Here is a 21742-nt window from a genome sequence, read left to right as displayed (position 1 = left end):
TTTCTCTGCAAGTAACACACCTTAGCATTGCCAATATCACGGGAAACCTAGAATGCCCATACTGTAGGTTCAGATACTCACACTTCCCCGCACATACAGATATCTGGCATTCACCTGAACTTCTCTATAAAACTTTGGCCATTACTGTGCACACAAAGTCGCCTGCCATTCCTGACGGAATTCTTATTTACACGTGTATCAGCAATATTGTAGACACAATACATTGATAGAAAGGCAATGCATGGACAATGCATACATGAGATTCCAGGTTTTCTGCAATACCTTTAAGGTATAGTAATATATCTTAAAGAAAATCTGTTATGATGGAAATATGGGAGCCACCATTGATGGTTATTGTGGCTATTGTGTGCATGTAGTACCGGCTGTCCTCTAAAGAAACTCCTGCTAGTAAGAAATTATTTATTTTCCTTTATGTCTATAGGACAGGCCCAGTGGGTTTAATGGTAAATCCATGCCATCTGAGGGTACTAGTTCAACCTTCACCATGCAAACCTCCCCAAACACACCCCTGGTTACTATTGTCATAAATTAGCAGTGGTAATGGCGGCATATCTATATTTTGTATCCAAACTCTCATCACACAAATCCATTGGATTACCATTTCCTTCTTGAATGAAGATGTCTATGAGGACCTCAGATCTCTTCTGAACAATCCAATAGACACTTATAAAATAAAGAGTTCCCATCAATGTACACATGAATTGGGGGATATAGGAAAGGTCTTCCATTTCTTGATAACCCCGACTTAGATACCTAAGGATGGCACTGGGATAAAACAATCCAACAGTATGGAAATCCAACAATCCAACAGTATGGAAATATATTGTTGGATAAAACTAAGATTGTTTTATCCCAGAGCCATCTGTGGGTATATAAACCGGGGTTACCAAAACATGGCCAACAATTTAATGGATAATGATCTGCTGCCACCTTGTATTCTTGTTTCCTATAATCATTAAATAATATACAGTATATAGTTAACAGCTGCAAGAAAAAGTTACCAAGCATTCTAATCAATGGATAGATCCTATCCTTGTGTCTACATGTATCCTTTGTACTATCTATATACGTGTATGTAGAATATTTTACATCTATTAATGATTTTACATACTTACAATGTCCACTACAGATAGTTCTAGATTTGCAGGAAACTTTAAAAACAAACCCTTGACCCTTTGGGAAGTATTCTTGGGGTACATGGTTGGGAACCAAGCAGGGCAAAAATTGCATTGTTGGTGGAATCCATTGACAGACTTAGCAAACGTAGGGGCAAACTGGTGCCCTCGTATTGTGGCAGACACTCATTTTCTTATACAGCCCCCCCCCCCCCCAAATCCTAAAGTGCCATCTCACTTGTGCTTGGGGTGTAGGAGGAGGTGCGGTTGGTCCCTTGGCTCAGCGCAGGCGATGGAGGGGGCATGGTAGGCGGTGTGGTCCTTGTCTGAGTCTTCACATCGGCCGGTGAGTCTGGCATTGTAATTTTGGTACTGAGTGAACCGCCTGTGGAGAGGAAACAGAAAAAAGAAAATATCACATGAGCCCAGCCACACACAATACCAGGTTTACTTTATAATATATCAAAAATGACAGATTGCGCCAGGCCAGGGGGCAACCCAGGATGGATGAAAATTACCATTCAGGTGGAGAGGGTGATGGAAACACAGGACAGAGAGCAGCAGTTAAAGCTATTCCGAAACACCTGCTGCTGGGATCAGCTGTGGGCTCTCCCTTGCCCTCCCTCCGCCTGCCATGCTCTACTATTATTAACCCTTGCCAGGACGCTGGCGCTCTATTCCTCTGCCAGCAATGAGGTCCGCAGGGTTCACTGCAGTTTGAGAGCTGAGGACAGGTGTGTGGCAGCTGCTGAGATCCGTCCTGCTCTTCAGTGTAACTCCAGCCAAGACCAAAGAAGGGAACGCAGGGCACAAGACAGGAGGGTAGCAGTCTGCCAGGGCCAGCTTTGTGCCTTAACCCTTTCCGTGTCACCCAGCTAGGGTTCCTCTCGTGTATAGTTACAAACACAACCCTGTCTTGCCACAATGGTCTGCTGCGTTGTGCCTCTTATTTTCCCACTCTTGCATACGCCCCTCTGGCCAGGGCTTGCACAAAACATATGGGATTGCATTCCCAGTGCCCCCTCCTGGTGCCACAGATAAGAGGCTCCCTGGTATGGGAAGCACTTTTCTTAGCCGCTGGGTTTGTTATTGCACTGTGTTTTTGACAGGTCTTGGAAAACTCCAGAGCTCCCAGCGCTGGCTCCAGCCAGGAACTCTCCTCCTCTCTTTGGATTATTTTTATTTGCTCGCTAATAGGCTGCAGCTGGACGCTTGTGTGAAGCTGACATCTGGAATCCATCACCAGCACGGGCATCCAGGATCACATCTACACAATAGTGCTAAATGCCGAGCCTGGAGAGAGGAGCCAGATGAAAACAGGGCATTTTCCAGGGTGGGCATGGGCTGTTTGTACCATGCCAAGGGTTGCTGGACTAGAGGTACCAGAGAGCTATGCCCACTGAGGGTGGTGGTACCGGACAACACAAGACTAAAGTTAGCCTATTTTGTTTAACCTGCACCTGTCAACCATTTCAATGTCCTGCCAATAGCAGGCACCTGGAAGTGTTATTTTTAGCCCAAAACTCTTACATTTGCCCCTCTGATGCTGGTTTTATTTACTGAAGATTTAACTTTGCCCACCAGCCTGTGCAATTAGGTCATGAAGAAAATTCCCAATGGGCAGGATGAAGTCAAAAGCCTAAAATTCAGGGAGGTCAAGCCCGAAGTAACAATGTGAAACCACCATCAGAAGGGCACATGGAGAATAGTGTTCTGGATAGTGGTTTGCTTCAATATTCCATGATTATTGGCAACTATGGATGCTACAGAACGACAGAAATGGCACCTCCAGCCCAATCGCCAGTTACACGGTTAAACAATATATAAAACCCATATCACTAGCCGCAATTTCAGTCTAGTGATCCATCCACACCTTCTGTAATATGTGGCACAAAGAAGGTGCCAGACTACTTGTCATCAGCCACTCAATTCTAAAATCTTATTTTTAGTATAAATGGTATGTGTTGATCACAGCTACATTACAATCATTCTGATACTGACACCAACTGGCAAAGGCAATATGATTGTGTTTGATTTGTAGCTGTGGGATGCACAGATTCCACATAAACTATTTTACACATATTGCTATTGGTTATAATATCTTTAAATACACCATAACAAACTTTTACTTTCACAAAACAAGAGATAGATTTCAGTTATAATCTTAAAATATATTATCCATGGCCATGTATCAGCTGTGTGTGCTGTTCTTCTACTGTATTCTCACCCTGTCACTGCATAAATGCCAGTCCAGTGTAAGTCTTTGAACCTTCTGCTCACACTTGGAGAAAATACATGTAACTCATCATATTAAACACTGACTTGTATATAGGATTCAGAGATCCTTTAAATGTCATTGCTTTGCCTTCCAGTAGCTACCCAGTGCAATCGTTTTTTTTCCTGAAAAACGGTCATGTGGAAGAATAAGCCAGCTACAGAATGTGAATCTTTTTTACAAAAGTCAGAGCATTAAGAATGGAAAGCGCAATGCCTAAAACATGATAACGACAGCACTGCAAATCTTGACTGCTTTGCAAGCTCCAATCTGATATAAGGCGAATTCTGAGATGTTTGTATACATATGCATTTTATTATTTAGAATACATCGCTTGCTTTTTAAAAATATTTGCCTGAAGTTTCATTCTTGATCACAATCTGTCTGCTGAAGAAAAAACCCAAAACTCTTCAGATTCCCCTTAACAAGAAAGGGAATGAGGAAGCAGCAAACCAACGGAAGAAAAGTGACAGTATTAACGCAGCAAGGAAAACAAAAAGAGGAAGAGAGGGCGTGAGAACCGGTGATGGAAGGGGACATACAGCCGCCTGTCACTGGTTAAAAAATAGGGAGCGTGGGAGGAGAGCAAGGGTTAACAGGCTACCCCTCAGTCCTGTCCATGCTCTTTAAATGGCTGGAAATGCAGAGCAGATGTTGGGAGGCTGATCTCAGCCAACCCTGCTCCTAAATAAAGTAAAGTATTCCTGAAATTCAGTGCTGAGCCCAGCCAAGAACAACTCCAGATAAGACCCTGAGACACTGGGCTCCATCTGGTCTCTGTTATGGAAACACTCAGTGCAGCTGGGAGCCAGAGAAAGGCTTGAACAGGGACTGAAAGAATGCACATCTTGTAATGGTTGAAGCTGAGCAGGGCATACCTGGAACCCAGAGCCCAAAATCCCAGCGGCCCTGATCACCCTCCCTTCCCTTCCTATTTCTTTTATACCCCAGCAGAGCATAATACCCACTCTGTTTATAGAAAGACTTAACATCTAATCAACATAACGCCACATGCTGACCTCAACTATACTTTGATGACTGCAAATTATGCAGGCTGACCTCCGAACTAATAAATACCCACGGGGTCTAACAGCCCCCCGTCTATTGCCTGCAGAGCTAAGTATACCTTCTTTAATACCAGTTTAGGATGGCGCGCTTAAAGTGGGCCTGCCACCAGAAATGTCATTTTGGGTGATAGCGTTGCTTGCTCCCTTATAATATTAAAAAACTTGGCTTCCCTAAAATTCTCCTTAATGACATATGACTATGATAGGGACATTAGATTGTTTTACTCCCTCTTTGAGGGACAGTTAGTGATATATAAAATGGACGCTATAAAGTGCCGGTGCTTTATAAATACAAGATGATAATAATAAAAAAGTAAGATAAAAGTAACCAATCTTTGCCGTGGGTGATTCCGCAATCTCCAGGGATTCTTATGTCACATATCCCAGGAGGCTTTGAGATTCTACACAGGTTGAGGGTGCAAGCGCCAAATCCCGTTCTGCACATGAGAAAGATCAGACACCGTATCATCAGCCGGTGATCCACAAATGTAAATGTCTGATCTTTTCCAAAACGGGGCACTGACTGTAATAAAAAGATGACAAAAATTCTAACACAAACTTTAGCTGATCAGATCTTGGCGCTACATTTGTTTTTTGGTCTCTGAATATTAGTCTGCTTGTATCTGAAGTGGGAGTTTTGGTGCCAGAAATTGTGACGTTCTGATTTTTGGCATGGTGGCAGTTTATTACATTATGCATTATATCTTTATATATTAAATAGTCTTTTATGTTTGTAGTTGCATATAACAAAACTTTTTAAAGTTTTAAAGCAAAAATCTTTATTTAATGGGCATGAATGCTGCTGCAAACCATGATTTTACCTTTGTAGCTGTGTAAATATAAATCCTACACAGGGTACATCACGGGATACACGTTTTTAGGGTTTCTTTGATATAGCACTATGCAGTGTTTTGCCACTCTTTTAGGGCCAGAGAGTGGTAAATATTAAAGGAAGAGCGAGACCAAGCTGGTCTTGATATTGGACACCCACATTTTTCAAGTGTGTCTATCTGAGTCTCCATTCAAGTCAGTATTTCTCAACCGGGGTTCCTCCAGAAGTTGCACCACTAGAGTCAATTACCACTAACACCAATAATCTTTTTGGTAAAAAGAATTATTTTCTGTAAGGCTGACATTCTTCCAATGGCCAGCAATGTAAAAAGCATCCTACCCAATGATCACAATGCTGATGTACTGTGAGCTGTGGATTTAATATTTAAAGCCAGTAGTTCCATGAGATTTGAAAGATACTTCAAGGGTTCACCAATGCTAAAATGTTGCTCTAAGATCCTAAATCTTAGGTGTCAGAAAAAAAATAAACAATTTTTAGTTCCCTGACCCACCCAATAAAAATGTAAAGACCAGATCCCATCCTCTAGTGCTTTGTCCTGATAACTGAAGTTTCACCAAGATTAAGACCTAACCTTCTCCAAAATTCCTACTACCGGTGACAATAAAATAATTCCCTGGCATGGTTAAATGAACAGCCATATCTCCTGCTGCCAACTTGTTACGCTTAAGCTGCATACACATGTGCAATAATTATAGTTGGAAATGAATGACTAACGACTGTTCGCCCGATAATCGTTAACAAAAAAGTGCACAACGACGCCAATGAACAAGGATTGTCGCTGGAAACGAATGACCGTCCCGGCGGATCTGATTGGGCGACGATTGTTCGCAATCTTTTGTGTGTACGGTCGTTCAGTGATCTTGGATGGTTCTGCAGTACACTTTCTGCTTTACATGTCATTTCCTGCATCGTTCAAACGTATCTAGCGTGTGTACATTATTGGTGGATTATTTTCGAACGATCGTATTGTTACAGCATGTACAGAATTGTGCACAATACGATTCTTCAAAATAATTGTGCATAATCGCTGATCTGTCATTAGTCGTTCCTTTTCTAACAATAATTATTGCACGTGTGTATCTGGGCTTTAAGCTAGGTACACACGTGTAATAATTGTTGATAGAAAACTATCCACAATCACTGAACGACCAAACACACAATAGATTGCGAACAATTGTCGCCCAATCAGATCTTCCGGGACGTTTCCAGTGACAATCCTCGTTCATCTGCACCATTGTGCACTTTTTTTTGTTAATGATTATCGGACGAACGGTGGTTAGTTGTTCATTTCCAACTATAATTATTGCACGTGTGTACGCAGCCTTAGGCTCATCATGGCCAATTCTCTACGATCAACTTAGAGAATTGCAGACTTAATTATTTTTTTTACAGCAAGCATTTTGTATTCAAAATATTTTCCACATTTAGTATTAGGTTAATCTAATTAAGCATACTAATATTTTTGTAGGCATTTCTTTTAACCCAACCACCATCCCCAACACACAAATGGTAAATTCTCCGTTGATCAAGAGGAAGGTAAAACAAGACCTATATAAATCTTGGCATAATTTGCGCCAACGTGTAAAAAATTCTTCCTGATTCCCAAAGACATAAATATAGTTCATACTTCCTAAATTACTATTCTACAATAATATTTCTCATAAACATTAACAACCCTGTATATATTGTATTCTTAATAAACCCATCCATCTGTTCCTAAAGTAATCTACATATTCAACTAGAACCATCTCATGGGGAAACCTAAAAAATTAGGAAGTCTTATTTTTCTCAGGCTTACAGTAAAGAAGTTTTTCCTTCAGAGGAAGTTACAACTTTTTTCTTCTAGTTTCAAAATAAAGCAGATTAAAATTTGGAATGGAATTTAAAGAAGATAAAAAAGAATTACCAACATAACAATGAATCCATGGCTTAAACCAGTGCGCTATATCTATTGCCTTTTACTGAAAGCTGACATTAGAGTGAATTTATTCACCCACCAGCTACACTTGTACTTGAAACCTAAAGCTCATACGGTCCCATTTGTCAACCTTACTCCATTGGTTACATTCTATTCTTAGGAAAACCCCGGCTGAGATAATGTTCAGGTATACATTACTGGATCTACAGCCAGATCTGAAGATAATTATCGACCAGCAACATCAACGTCTTCAGAACAGAAAGGGTCAGCAATGTGCAGCCTCTCCAACACCAGATAAACTACTTACTTCTGGAAGATCACACCTCGCCTGATCCCTATGGGAGTAGATCTCTGTTTCTCTGCAGACTATCACGCCATACCTCGTCTAACGAATGTCTGCAGTATATTTCCTGACTGACAGCCAGAATGAGCCAGGAGAAGGAGGACATCCTTGCTTCATTCAGGCTTATAAACTGCAGACGGGAAGAAATAACACCACAGAAGGAGATTAAACGACCCTTGTATGTAGCACAATATGTTGCTATTTTTCATTTTATGACACAGGGTTATGACTTTATTTTTTTGGCATTTTAAAGGATCAGTGCACTCTTAAAGATGCTATCCTAGATCCGACACAACCTGCCCGCTATCCAGCAATTTAGGTACCCAAAATAATAAAAATCTGTTGTTAATAATCTTTGGATTGCCCAAGAATAGGACAATGGGTTGGATTTATTAAAGCTCTCCAAGGCTGGATAAGATACGCCTTTCATCTCCACCAAACCTGGAATGGATCTGGTCCAGGATTTAAAACATTTGCTAACAAATAGCAAATTACTTTTAGGAAATGCATTCTAGGTTTGCTGGATCACCCACGTTTACTGATGAAAGTATATCCTCACCAGCCTTGGAGAACTTTAATTAACCAGGCCCAATGCTCAAGGTCTCTAAAGGTTCTGATTTGCAATCCCAAGGATGTGAGTTTTGCATGTTGTGCCTAATAGTTATCCATAGGAATGTAAAGTTATACTGCAAACAAACAGATAAATACACAGATAAAACATATACATCTACATTTATACATCTATTAGCATGTTTCTTGCCAGCACATGTGCACGCGGCACCCCTGATTGGTTGCTACCTCACCCAATCTGATTGCTGCTCTACAAGGAATTGCCCAGTTAAATTTATGTACTTGGCCTATTTATTTCTGTCTTTTATATTTTCCAGATTTCAACTTTAGAATCTTTCATTAATTTTGGTTTTAAACATGAAAAAACTGTTTTGGATCATGTAATTTAGGGGACATGAGTAAACTGTAACCCATTCACGGTATACAGTTGGCTGTCCTGGTAGCTAAATTCTTACAGTTGTCAGTAATCTCAGCTCCGAATTTAGGATTGCAAAGTATGGGTACCTGGGTTCCCTGATTCCATGGGCTGCCCTCTCTCTGTGCCCATTCCAGCTTTACCTACTGTAGCTAAAAATGGAGGTGGTGAAGCACAGAATCATACAACAAGAGGCTGCAGTGCCTCTTACAATCGCCATAAGAAGCTTGCCAAATCTGGTTACAATAGGTTATGTAGAAGGTAAACTGCAGCCATGAAAGGAATTGGACCCATTAAAGGCAAATAATAATATCAGAAAACTTCAATACATTGGTAAAATTGTAACCCAATGCTCTAAAACTGACCAGAAACATTGCAAATTTTGGTCAGTTTCAAGCCATTAAATTGCGTATTCCCAAAAACGAAGCTATCGACCACCTGGAAGTTTGATTGAGCACCAGAATTTGGTCAAGAAACTGGGTGATACGTTATCAGGTCCAATACAGCTTATTAGAAAGATCAAATTAAAATATAATTAATATTGGGAATAAACAACAGTAATTATGTTAAAGTGATCCCTCTATTAAATTGCTCTGTGCAGCTAAAAAATGTAGTCATTCATTTTGTGACCTTATCCTCAAGTTTCTATTAAATCGTGCGTTGATCTCTTTAAAATAACGGCAACATGCACAAAATGACTTCCATCGTATTTTCCGTAGCGGGCACACTTCAGTACAATTTCCACATTATTAGGCATGATTAAAAAATTGTATGGATTGGCATTTCCACAAGGCCAAAATCACCCGGCCACAATGCCGTCCTTGATAGCGGGTGCGGTAATAGTATTAGGTGCCCCAGCTTAGCGCCCCCGGGCATTGGATACACTGAATGGGTGTAATCCTTGTGACCACTTAGTATTTCTGTGTCATTCTCAGCACACATTGAGTTCAATTATCAGGGTAATTAAAACAGGATGAGTTAATTGGCAGTCATTTGCATGGCAGATGGTTTTAATTGTGGCATCAAACAATTCACCTGTTTATATAAACAAAAGTGAAGCGCGTGAGTGACAGGCCTGGTGTGACAAATGTGACAATGATCACAATTGCGACACCCTGGGACAATTACAGCACAAAACTCAAAGATCATCAGGCTGTCATTTATATTGTTTTCATGAGGCCGCACAATTTGGTAGAGGAGGGGGGTGTTGGCTGCTTATCTTTAAATCCTGACAGATGGATGTGGGTTTGCCAAGACACAGCATTGCAGTATAGCGCACAGTGCAATATTACACGTTTAATCGGGTGCACTCAACCTGTGGCTCTCCAGCTGGTTAGAAAACTAGAGCTCCTAAAATCCAGCTGGTAAAATGGTTGGCTTGGTGTAACGGAAGGCTTCAACAATGGCTGGAGTTCCATAAGACAGCCTTGTCATCCTAAAATAAAAGCAGCACAGACCTGTATTAAACAGCAATTATACTTTGTGAGCAAAACCCAAAGTGAACCTGATTTACTGGCGATGAATGGATTGTACAATTTGATCTAGAACAGCGGTTGGCAACCCTACGGACCTCATGGACCACCTAATTCCTAATTTTAAATCCTGCTAACCATTATTATGATTTTTTTTTTTAAAGATAAATACATTTGTAAAATAATGATCTTCCTAATGGTGCTGACAAGGACGGTGGCGGCTCTGATGCATTGATCAGCTCACGGTTAAGTGAAGTATTACTATTGTTACTATTATCATTAGTTGTATTACCTTTGGTATTACTAAAGAAATGCAAAACATTTGTTTTCCTTTTACTCACTCATTATGGGTTTATTTAATTCGAATCCAAGACCAAACAAGAAATGATAGTTATCAAAGTCAAACTATTTGATGCCATTAAATATAACAGGTATAGAAAATACACAGGTAAGGTCATACTTACCTAAAAGAGCATCTGAGAAATAAACAAATAAAATAAAACAATCGAATGACAATGGGAATTGGAGGAGCGGGGTGACTGTTGTAATGGTGAAATAATACTGAAGAATACGGCTCGTACTGACGTCACGCTGCACCTGCCTTGTTTTCCTGTTTCTAGTACAGTTCGTAAATTTAGTGCAATATAAAGGCAAACATTGTCATTTAGAATACAAGAATTTATTAGAATATTATTTTTGTTTTAATATTAATAAAACATAAACATTGCAAATAATGTCCAAAATTTTCTCCATGGACCACTGGTTGGTGACCACTGATCTAGAATGTCACAAGTGGAGTTGCAAACAAGCAAACTGTTCTTTTGGATGCCTTCCTTTTAATTTTGGAGCTACAAATGCTACAGATCCATCAATGGCGGATTGAGCTATCAGCTTAATTACAAGTTGGAGTATGCACTTCTATATTGTATATGGCTTAAAGGTAACGTTCATGTTGGACTGTGCTACCACATCACTTCCATGTTGGAGAATGCTACTGGTACACTTTATTGCTGGAGTATGCTACAACTTACCGTGTTTAAAGATGCTACCAGTTCACTTCTTTATTAGAATATCCCACTGGTTGGGTTTCATGTTGCAGTGTGCTACAAGTTCACTTTCATTTTGGAACATGCTACCATGTTGGAGTGATCGTCTACCTCCCTTACATATTGAAACATGCTTTCCAATCACTTCCGTAATGGAACATGCTATGAGTTTATTCCTATATTAGAATGTATTACCAGTTCACTTCTGTCTTGTAGTGTGCCACAAAATAACTTTAATGTTATAAGATGCTTCCAAATCACTTCCATGTTGGAACATGCTACAAGTTTACTTCCCTGTTAGAGTGCACTTCTAGTTCATTTCCAAATTGAAACATGCTTCCAAATCTCTTCTATACTGGAACATGCTATGAGTTTACTTCTATATTAGAATGTGTTACCGGTTCACTTCTGTATTGCAGTGTGCCACAAAATCACTTTATTGTTATAACATGCTTCCAAATCACTTCCATGTTGGAACGTGCTACCAGCTAACTTCCACGTTGGAATCTGTTATAACTTTATTTCTATATTGGTGTGTGCTAGGAGTTTAGTTTCATATTGAAGTTTCTAGCAATTCAGGTCTATATTGGAGTGTTTTAGAAATATATGTCCATCATATTGGAGTGTCTGCTCACTTCCATGTTGTTTAATGTATACCAGTATACCTCTATGTTTAAATGTTCAATTTGTTCTCTTATAAGTTAGGAGGTGTTAACAATCCTCGTTTTATTGTTATAGGATGTTTATACCGCCCATTCACTAACCAGAACCTCATTCTTTGGACTTAATATGGTTTGAATACAGATAATAATAAAATGATTATCCTTATTAACAGTTTCTATAAAGGCCTACTGATCCACCCACTTGCAGCCTAGAGGTCAATGATTATTATTATTACACAGTATTCAAATAGCACCATCATATTACGCAGCGCTGTACAAAGTCCATAGTCGTGTCACTAATGATGTATCATGAGGGATGAATAACTTAACTTGTGTTGGGTCAGAAAGTGATTATTCTACCCTGCTAAACTAATGGTCTTAAAGGATCAATAAACGGCCTGTAGAGTGAATTCAATTACATTTTGAAATCCTCTAATATACCAATGTTTCTTGTCAAGCTTCTAACTCATTCAATTAAACCACCACCCACTCTACAAAATATTATTTTTTAAAAATGTTATCTATTCAAGTAGACATCTATACCTATTCTAGTAAGTGGTTTACTAACCTCTTAGCTTATTATTATATTTTCAGATTTTTCCAGGTCACTGATTCAGAAATGAATAAAGCCACCCGACAACATTCTCAGACGTCAGCGATGGCCGCCTCCATATCTCTGCAATACGGTTTTCCTTTAAGCTACCACTCAGCCCCTTTACATCATCTACCCAGCATCAGACACGAAGGAGCAGTGTAGGTGGTTTTGCTTAAACAGATAAGAATTGTTAGAAGGAAGGAGGTGAGGAAAACATGACACAAAAAGGGAACTATAGGCCCAACTTTCAGCCAAATAACCTAGTCAGAAATTTCTTTAGAAAGCGGTAGCTCTGACAGAAGACATCTATTGCTGATAAAATAGATGATTTCCTAATTTGCATCAAACTGATTGAGGAATAGGATATTTCAAAAGCAGTACATTCATTTTTTTCATAATTAATATTAACTTGTTCAATTCCAGGCTGAAAGGAAATCTTCTCGTTAGATTTTGCTGACTCTGCATTCTCTGGGAATCTTCTTTGGAAGACGTCATGCTTAGAAATGCAAAAGATGGGAATAATCTTTAGAAGACAACAGCAAGTAAGAGGAGATTTCTTCACTTTCCACTGTCCTCAATTTCAGTATTCCTGTCCCAGTTTTAATTCTTCATTCCTTTCTGTATTCAGTGACAGTGGTCACCAGGACAAATAAGGAGCAGCAAGTGAACAGCAATACAAATCTAAGAGAACTTCTACTCCTCAATCCTTTATCTAAAACTAAAAAAAAGTTTGTATTTTAGATATATTTTTTTTTTATACTTTTTTGCTTTGAATAAAGTAAAGAACGGTTGAAACCTTGCTGTGTGCGTGCCATTGGAGATATTTTCTTTCCTATCCTGGCATCAACATTGCCACCGTGGCAGGAAATCTCTAGGCAGCAATAAATAGTTTATGGAAGTTCTCTACTTTTTGAAGCCTTTTAAAGTGTCAGTGACTCCATCAGCATACTTTGTGTCATATATATAAATACAGTATAACATATATATATATACAAAACAATGACTATTCCAAGTAAGATGTAATATACATTTTTATGACCCCCCCCCCTTCCCGAATTAAGTGAAAAATGTACCTGTACAAATATTTATTACTGGACACATCAAACCCTTAAAAGTAACAATAATACGAACCTGTTAAAGTAGGTATAAAAATAATCACTAAAAACACGTTGATGTTATTTCAAAAGAGTTTTCAATAAGTTGAAGTTTGAAAACAGCAATAAAATAACGATTCTGCAATGAAGATCCTAGTTTGGGCACTTCTGATGCTTCTGATGGAGACCACCAGCGGCAATTTCATTTTCTCTTCTTAGGTTTTTATACCACTGCCACAATTTACTATATATGTTTGTTACAAAAAGATGTATATCTTAAATACCCTAACTTTACCCATCCAGGGTTTAAAAAAAATCTGGAAAAGAAGAGCTTTTATTTTTGGCAGTCAAGTGGTCTACGTCTCCTACTCTATAGTGCTGCATCCTCCATAAGACTTTTTAGCATTCAGTTCCAGGTTGATGTGTCCCCTGCCATATGCCATGGTTCCATCCTTCAACCCCTACATCCATGCAGGACACAGCAAGAAGATGGAACCACAGCGAGCAGGTGGCTATTAGTAGAGGGAGTACAAGGGATTCTTCTGTACTGGGCCCCAATCAAATAAAAGCTTGACTTTTGCAATGTTGGACATTTTATGGGGGAGGGTGGCTCATTAATGTAACTTAGTATGGGGCCCAAAGTTTTTGATGGTGGTAATGGACATGGGTCCTCCAAGTGTCAAACACCAAAGAGCTGGAATGAAGGGACGGTAGGATAGGTGAGTATAAAAGCTGTTCTATTCCCTTTCTTCTAGGTCAGGGGTGTCAAACTCAAATACACAGATGGCCAAAATTAAAAACTTAGACAAAGTTGCAGGCCAACCTTGAAATTTATTGAAAAAAATTGAGGAAATTTTTCCTTCTCATTAGATATAAACCCTTTTCATATGGAAACAAAGAGGTTTTGCTTCACACTCAATCAGGAACAAGCTTATAATAGAGAAAGAGGCATACATTTTTTTTTAATTTTATTTAAGAAAAAATCTTATGCCTCTTTCTCTATTTGTAGTCTAGAGTTAAATTTCAATGGTAACCTTTTTGCACAGGCTAACAATAATAATAATAATAATAATATTATTCTATGAAAATCCAACCATTCAAGTCCATGCCTTGGAGTAGCAAGGAAAAGTAAAGCTGAGGGGGAGTGCTGGAAATGCCAGACGCGGCCAATGTGGGGCTAAATCTTATGAGTGCCCCCTCCCCCCCGCTGAATCTCCCTCTTCATTGAAATAGCGCCGCTACTAAAATTCCCGGTATAATTTGCGTCTATAAAACAGTCCAATGCGGGGCCACACATAGGCAGAGACCCCGCTGGTCTATAGACACGAGTGATGCCAGGAATTGTAGTAGCGGCGGTATTTCAATGCAGCGGCGGGCCAGCTGCAGTTCATATATAGGATTCCTTTGGGGGCCAAAAAAAAGGACGTTGGGGGCCAGATTTGGCCCCCGAGCCAGAGTTTGACACTCCTGTCCTAGGTAATTCTGAACCTCACCTTGTTGCTTTAAATACCTACAGGGAAGAAAAGTATCGCCGCTCTTTTGGCTCTTAGGAGGTATAGTGCTGTAACAGCTGGATTATTCATCTGCAACCCATCTCTAAACACCACTTTGATTCCACATTCACTGGCTTTATCTGTTTTCTAAAATGTCACACAAACAACATTCAAAAATCTTGAAACCTTAGCGGTAACAGAACTGTTTTTTTGCTTTCTTTTTGCAAATCTTTGTCAATGTCACTTGGCATATAGCGAGCTAAGACAGTGAGTGGGTGAGGTGCCTCTCCCTGCCGGGTGCGAGGATGGCAGCGAGTTTCAGCTGCTACACTATTTGCACAGGAACAGAAGGGTTGGCACCGATTGGTATCACGGTGAATGGATGGCACCGTGCCACTTCTGAAAGAACTTGAAAGGAAAGGGTATGAGAAGTAAGGTGGGAGAGAGAAGTGTAGATTACTAATCTGTTTTTATTGATGAAACAACCTTAGCTTTATACATCAGTTATAGAAGATCCTGCTTTCTGTGCCGTTTCACCAGCCAAAATATTTGCTACTATTCAGCCAGTCTTGTGATTTATATAACATTGCCACCTTGCATGTCCAGGTAAGTGATACTGCTACTCCCAACTGCAACTTCCTGTGCCACTTACCTGCCCAAAAGACTATGAGATCCTAATAATACAATGCTGAGGTCCTTCCTGTGCCCCCAGATTCTAGTGCCCAAATCATAGCAGCCCTGTGTGATGGCGTAGGCCTGAATAGCCCAATATTGCTGATTTATCCCATGCAGGGAATTCTAATGCCATCTTTTTGGAAGCTATGCTAGTAATTGAAAAAAAATGTAATCATTTGAAATAATGCATAGGTGAAAGACTGAGGGGTATTTTTCATATTAGTCTGGGGTTTTGCTTTTAACTTAATAAGGCAAACACTTGTTACCAGATACCTGTAAAATGCTTTCCTTAATGGACAGAAATCTTTTACAAGCACAATGTCTTTTTTAAAATGCATAGGGATACCAATAATCCTTGCAGATATAAACTAAGACCCCAGCCTTTTATTTTCTTGTGGTTTGAAAGTTATGAGTAAACGTTACAAAGTTTGCATTCAACTTGTCTGCATTTGCACTGTAACTGCAGACAGAGAGTAAGAGAAAGGAAGTTATGTGCTCGGTTTGATTTAAAGTTTTCACTACCAGGAGCCATTATGGTTTCTATACTGCACTGAACTAATGTATGGAGATCAAAAACCACTAAGAGCAGCCAGTCCCTACAGTCCCTAATTCCAGACAGTAAAATGTTAAAATGCACATCTAGAGAGATCCCTTCCTTGTTTTCATTCCTGGAGACATGTGCTCTTTATACTTTAGTTAAAGCTATGCAGGTGCTTCTTTACTGTCTGTGGTCTCCGATGATTGCATAAGTGCACTGCAGTATATAAATCATCATCAATGGCTCCAGACACTGGCGATATTGGGGTTGATTTACTAAGGGGATAGAAGCTGTTCACTTAGCAAAGTGAAATATCTCCTTTTATGGGATATTTTACTTAGATTTGTGAATATTACTTTGCAAAGAATACCCAATCATGTGCAAGGAAAGTTTAAAACCAGGATTTTGCTTGCATATGGTTGGATGGCTGAAGTCAGCTGTGCTTAACGGCATTTACTAAATATCTGTTAATTTGTGAGCAGCTCATATGTCTTTTAGTAAATCAGTCACTGAATCATATAGGTATGTGAAGCGGAGTACTTGTCTGCAGTTACTATGCAGACAGAGCCGGGCTGAAAGCACACAAAGCAATGTTTACACTGACAAAGACATAAAAGGCTATAAAACAAAGAGAAAATGTAGAGCTAAGATGTTATTATTGCAGAGAGATAATATTAAGATATTCATTGTTTTATTTTAATGCCCATTCTATGGCAATTAATGAGGGAAATAAACAACTTGCAAAAAAAAAATTGCTTGCTAAATATAGACAGGCTCACTTCTAAAATGATAAACCCGAAATCATACAGACTGGGAGCTTTGCACATTTCAATCCCTCCTCTAAAATCTACACCCACTTGCAGAATAAAGTACACCCAAGTATAGCAGGCTTTTTGCAGAACAACCCCAACATGCAATGCCAAACACAACAGCCGCACAATAGTTTTAGAAGTGATACAGAACAGACAGATGACAGCAGCTTGTGGGCCACTAATTGCAAAAATAAATATTGATGAATCACATGTGCAAAAAAAAAATGTATACAAGACCGAGGAATGAAACATTTGTATAAAAATATAGGAACTGACAAAAAGTAAAATTGATGAATCACATGTGCAAACAATGTATACAATAAGAGTGAGTGGAATGGTTCTATAAAATTATATGAAATGATAAAAAGTAAATGACCAAACTGCAAATGACAAAACACATTGTGTTATGTCATGCGTCTGTGTTGTGTAAAAGGAATGTACGCAACAACCCAGAAAATAGATTCAAGATAACTAAAACCACGGACAATGAGGCAAGCCTGATATGATGTCACAAGGCAGAGTTTCTACATTGCAAACCCCACATCTGTGTTCAAGTGTTGCAGCAGCTTCTTCATACAGGATGTGTGGTGTTGCAAAGCTGCAAACATTGAATTGTGTTGAAAGAAGCACCCGGCCAAAGAATGGATAAGAAAGCAATTATGCAAAGATGAGTATGGAGGCTACAATGGCTGACCTTCTGCTTAAAATTCTGGTCACTTGGACACCGCTGAGTTACTGATCCGAAGGAAGTAAATGCAAGTAAAGTCAGAACCAGCAATCTGCAAACTTGTCACAGGTGAGCTCCTTAAAAATATGGAACTTTTTGGATCACCATAATAGCCGGATCATCAATGGGAACGTCCACAGTTCTCTAAGAAAGTTTTACTATACACTCAATATTTAATCTTATCTTTTGTTAGCTCTCTATATCCAAAGGAACATCAACCCAAATCAGGGTCATTAACCCAACACAAGATTTAGATAGGGTCATCAACTCAACACAAAACCCAATCAGGGTCATCAGTCCAGCACAAAACCCAACCTGGGTTATCAACCCAACACAAGACTCAGTCAGGGTCATCAACCCAACACAAAACCTAGTCAGGGTCATCAACCCAACACAAAACCCAACCAGGGTCATCAACCATACACAATTTTCAGACAAGGTCTTCAACCCAACACAAAACCCAATCAGGGTAACCAACCCAACACAAGACCCAATCAGGGTCATCAAGCCAATACAAGACTCAGACGGGGTCATGAACCCAACACAAGACTCAGCCAGGGTCATCAACCCAGCACAAAACCCAACCAGAGTCATCAACCCAACACAAAACCCAACCAGGGTCATCAACCCAACACAAAACCCAACCAGGGTCATCAACCATGCACAAGCCATGGTGATCAACCCTATATTTTGTATTTACACAACGAACTAATGCAAACCTAAAGCAAATGGTTTTGTTTTATACCTCCCTCTCCCCATCTGATCTCTTTTGGGTATGGAGGAGTATTTGATGCCTTCATGCCTAGTTCTGTCCTCACACCTATGTAAGCTCTGACTACAGATACTTGGAGCTTACATGAGGTTTCCTACTCCAGGGGCTGAATGAAACTGCAGGAGAGCAAGGGAAAGGTGAGTATGTGTTTCTGGGAAGGTAATAAATCGGACCTTTTGTTTTCACTAACATGGTAAGCCTGGGTATTGAGGAGCACATGGTAGTCATATGGATGATATCATACGGAGTCATATGAAGAGATGATTGGTAATTGGCTGTGAGTTGTCACATGGGGATAAGGGACCATACTCCTAAGTATGAAAGCTCCATATAGAGCTACAGTGATAGAACAGTCTGACATAGGTAGTGGTGTTTCAAAAGTTGCATTTTAGCTATGAATGGTGTAACCAACAGGAAAACCTCAGGAATCACCTGGCACAGCATCGACAAATAAAACTTCAATCCTTATTCCGATTTAATAAATGTGATTGGATGATACTAAAAACAATGTGTTCTTCAATAAATTATTTTTGCTGTAAAACAAACTTCTTTGGTAATCCCAGAAAAGACAACGAGAGCTGCGAGAAAGGTATGGACTAAGTATTAGGCCATGCTCATTTCACAAGAAAAATAATGCTCATGTGCATTAGGCCATTTGTCTAAGGCTTCAGAATAGGCAGGAGGCAGGGTAGAGGAATAACCTCATCAGTCTACGGTGACTCCTTCACTGTCCAATAACAGAGTAGAGGCAGGAAGGTGACCCAACTATATTCTGTACCTGCTGTAGAGTAAAAATAAGTCACCAGGCTGTCTGACAGAGCTGTAATAATTCTAGAAGTGAATGCACAGATATACAAATCCTTTGGTAAATCAACTAACGTGCATTTTGCATTTTGTCTGGACTTCAGCTAAAAAAAAAACATGACCATTCAATTACCAGAATACTGCTTCTTATTAGATATTCAATTTCCTACACAGAAGAGATGGACAATACTCTGAGCCAATCAGCCTGTCTTGTTTTGGACAGTACTGTCAGTCTAGTACTGTGAACAAGCTTGCAGGAGTGGAGAGCAAGCCTCATCAGTGTGCTGCTGCTCCCACAATTTCTAATTAGAAAATAGGGTGCAGTTTTGTTTTGTTTTGCACTGACACCCACAAAAAAGGTCCTTTAGGTGTGACCCAAAACAGCCCAATCTTCACCCAAATGGGAACTCAGACCCAAGTGGCAATGAAGGATTTACAGACAATTTTATGCAGCTCAGTTCTGCAATGAGGGTGATGAGTGGGCCATGTACAGATCCCCTAAGGGTTTCCAAGATTTGAAAATCTATTTTTTTCTTAACAGAAAGAAAGCGTTTGATTGTCCATACTCCACAACAAATAGTTATAATGTCCCAATGGGTTTGCGGGTGCAAACTCTCATTGTCTAGGGATCCATCTGTCCATCTATGGCCAATTTAAGCATTTCCTTAACACCCTTTACCCTTCTCTCTTCTGTTCTTCGATCCTCTACAATGTTTAATACAAAAGATAATAAAAACAATGGGCCAGTATTTCTCAACCAGGGCTCCCTGAGCAATGGACAGTTTGTGCCTCTCAGGTCAGTTTAAATGACCCCAATGATGTTTTTGGCTATCTGTATAGGTGACATTCTTCCCATGGCCAGCAATGTAAGAGGAATTGACCACTAATATACTGTGAGCTGTGAATATAGTAATTATAGCAGAAATTCCCTGAAGACCTGAAAGTTATTTCATAGGTACCCCTATATTATATCAAAGGGGGTCATTCTGATTTTGCACCAGGAATCAGAAGCTTCTATGTGCAATTTTAAGGTACATCCAAAATTGACTTTATATCCAATTTCACATCTCACCTTACTCTAAACTATACATATATATACAACTAACTAATGCATTGCAATGTATTATTATTACAGAGCATTACTCTGCTGCGGGATATTATTGTCTAATACCATGAATTATCACATAATGAAATACTTTTAATAAAGACGTAAAATAAACCGGTTTATCTAGTATGGAAGTGCTAAGATTATTAATGATATGGACAAAGTCGGATGACCCAGAGAAACCTTCCGTCACCAGATAACGGGAGGTAAAACAATGAAATGTAATTGCTAATTGGCTGCTAGGAATATCGCTGTAATAAATAAGATGGAGAGACTTTTAATCATATTCGTTGTAATAAAGAAACTAGAGGAACCCAACATGAAACCAATGGGATATTTACATCTCATCCTTTGTACAGCAATATCAAATGTCATTAATGGATGAAACAAAGCACCGATTATTGGACTATTAAAGATGTAAAGAACAATTAAACGCTAAGGCGATGAATAAATATGAATATATAAGAGGGAGAGGTGATACAATGAAAAAAAAAGTGGAACCAAAATTCCCAATAACAGCTCCAAGTTCCTGAAGGGATGCCAGCTTCTAAGCGTGACTGCTGTCCCTGCGTATAACGCGCCCGATGAAACCAGCCAGGTGGCAGGGACCACTCCTCGCCTTGACGGCAGGCTCCGTAACACTCTGCGTGACAGACGGATTCCGCAAACAATACCCGGTCAGCGCTAAGAAGATTACATGGTGTATTGTTACAGAGCTTACTAAACACTACATGAATTGCCAAACCAATAATCTGGATCTTGTGCCATTCACCGGCAGATCATTACCAGAGTTCATTAACGACGCCGTCAAAGGATCGCCTTTTGTTAATCCAACAGCTGAATCCGATTGCTAGCTCCGAGGGCAAATTTTTTCCATTTTAAACTAAACGCAGGCATGGATTAAAAATCACCCGGATGATTTGTCTTCTTTGCTAAAATAAAAATGCAATTCTGGAAAGCCATTTGGCTTGTTTGGGAAATTGCATTTGCTCAGAGGAGTTATTATTATATTATAATAATAATATTTAAATATTAAATATATATAAATATTATGAATTAAATATATTTATATTTCTGTAATATAGAAGTCTTAAATGAAACCATGTAACACATTCACCTGACTTGTTAGAAAGTGTTTAACAAATACCCCGGACAAGCCTCTCCAAAGCCAAAAACACCATCAAAAGTCACGTACATAGGGACTCCCCCATATCCCTTCACAGCCAAGTCACCCAACAAAATGATAATTTCAGCTGCTTGAATAATAAATATAATAAAACTATATTTAAATATGAAATGGGCATAAGGAACTTTAAATAATAGGCAACCAAAAAAACAAGCAAAGCTCAAAAGCTATGATGGGATAGGAA

At 39.4% G+C, this 21742-nt stretch overlaps 1 protein-coding gene across 11 annotated transcripts in view; it reads right to left on the bottom strand.

Annotated features, from left to right (window-relative positions):
- The window catches only part of CBFA2T3 (CBFA2/RUNX1 partner transcriptional co-repressor 3), a 53869-nt gene that overhangs the window by 25842 nt on the left and 6285 nt on the right, over positions 1-21742 (bottom strand). For 8 of the 11 annotated variants that reach the window (XM_072422636.1, XM_072422642.1, XM_072422635.1 and 5 more), the window contains exon 2: positions 1375-1521. In XM_072422636.1, the coding sequence (XP_072278737.1) occupies positions 1375-1495 (121 nt within the window). In that variant the 5' untranslated portion in view covers positions 1496-1521. Of the gene's footprint in view, positions 1-1374; positions 1522-1654; positions 2649-7556; positions 7802-12325; positions 12615-21742 lie in introns of those variants that run through there. The other 3 variants (XM_072422638.1, XM_072422639.1, XM_072422637.1) reach the window with 3 other exon arrangements.

The sequence above is a fragment of the Pyxicephalus adspersus genome, chromosome 9, assembly GCF_032062135.1.
Source record: "Pyxicephalus adspersus chromosome 9, UCB_Pads_2.0, whole genome shotgun sequence".
NCBI classification, from domain to species: Eukaryota; Metazoa; Chordata; class Amphibia; order Anura; family Pyxicephalidae; genus Pyxicephalus; species Pyxicephalus adspersus.
Note: the sequence above shows the minus strand (reverse complement) of the source record. Positions and strands in the feature narration are given on the sequence as shown.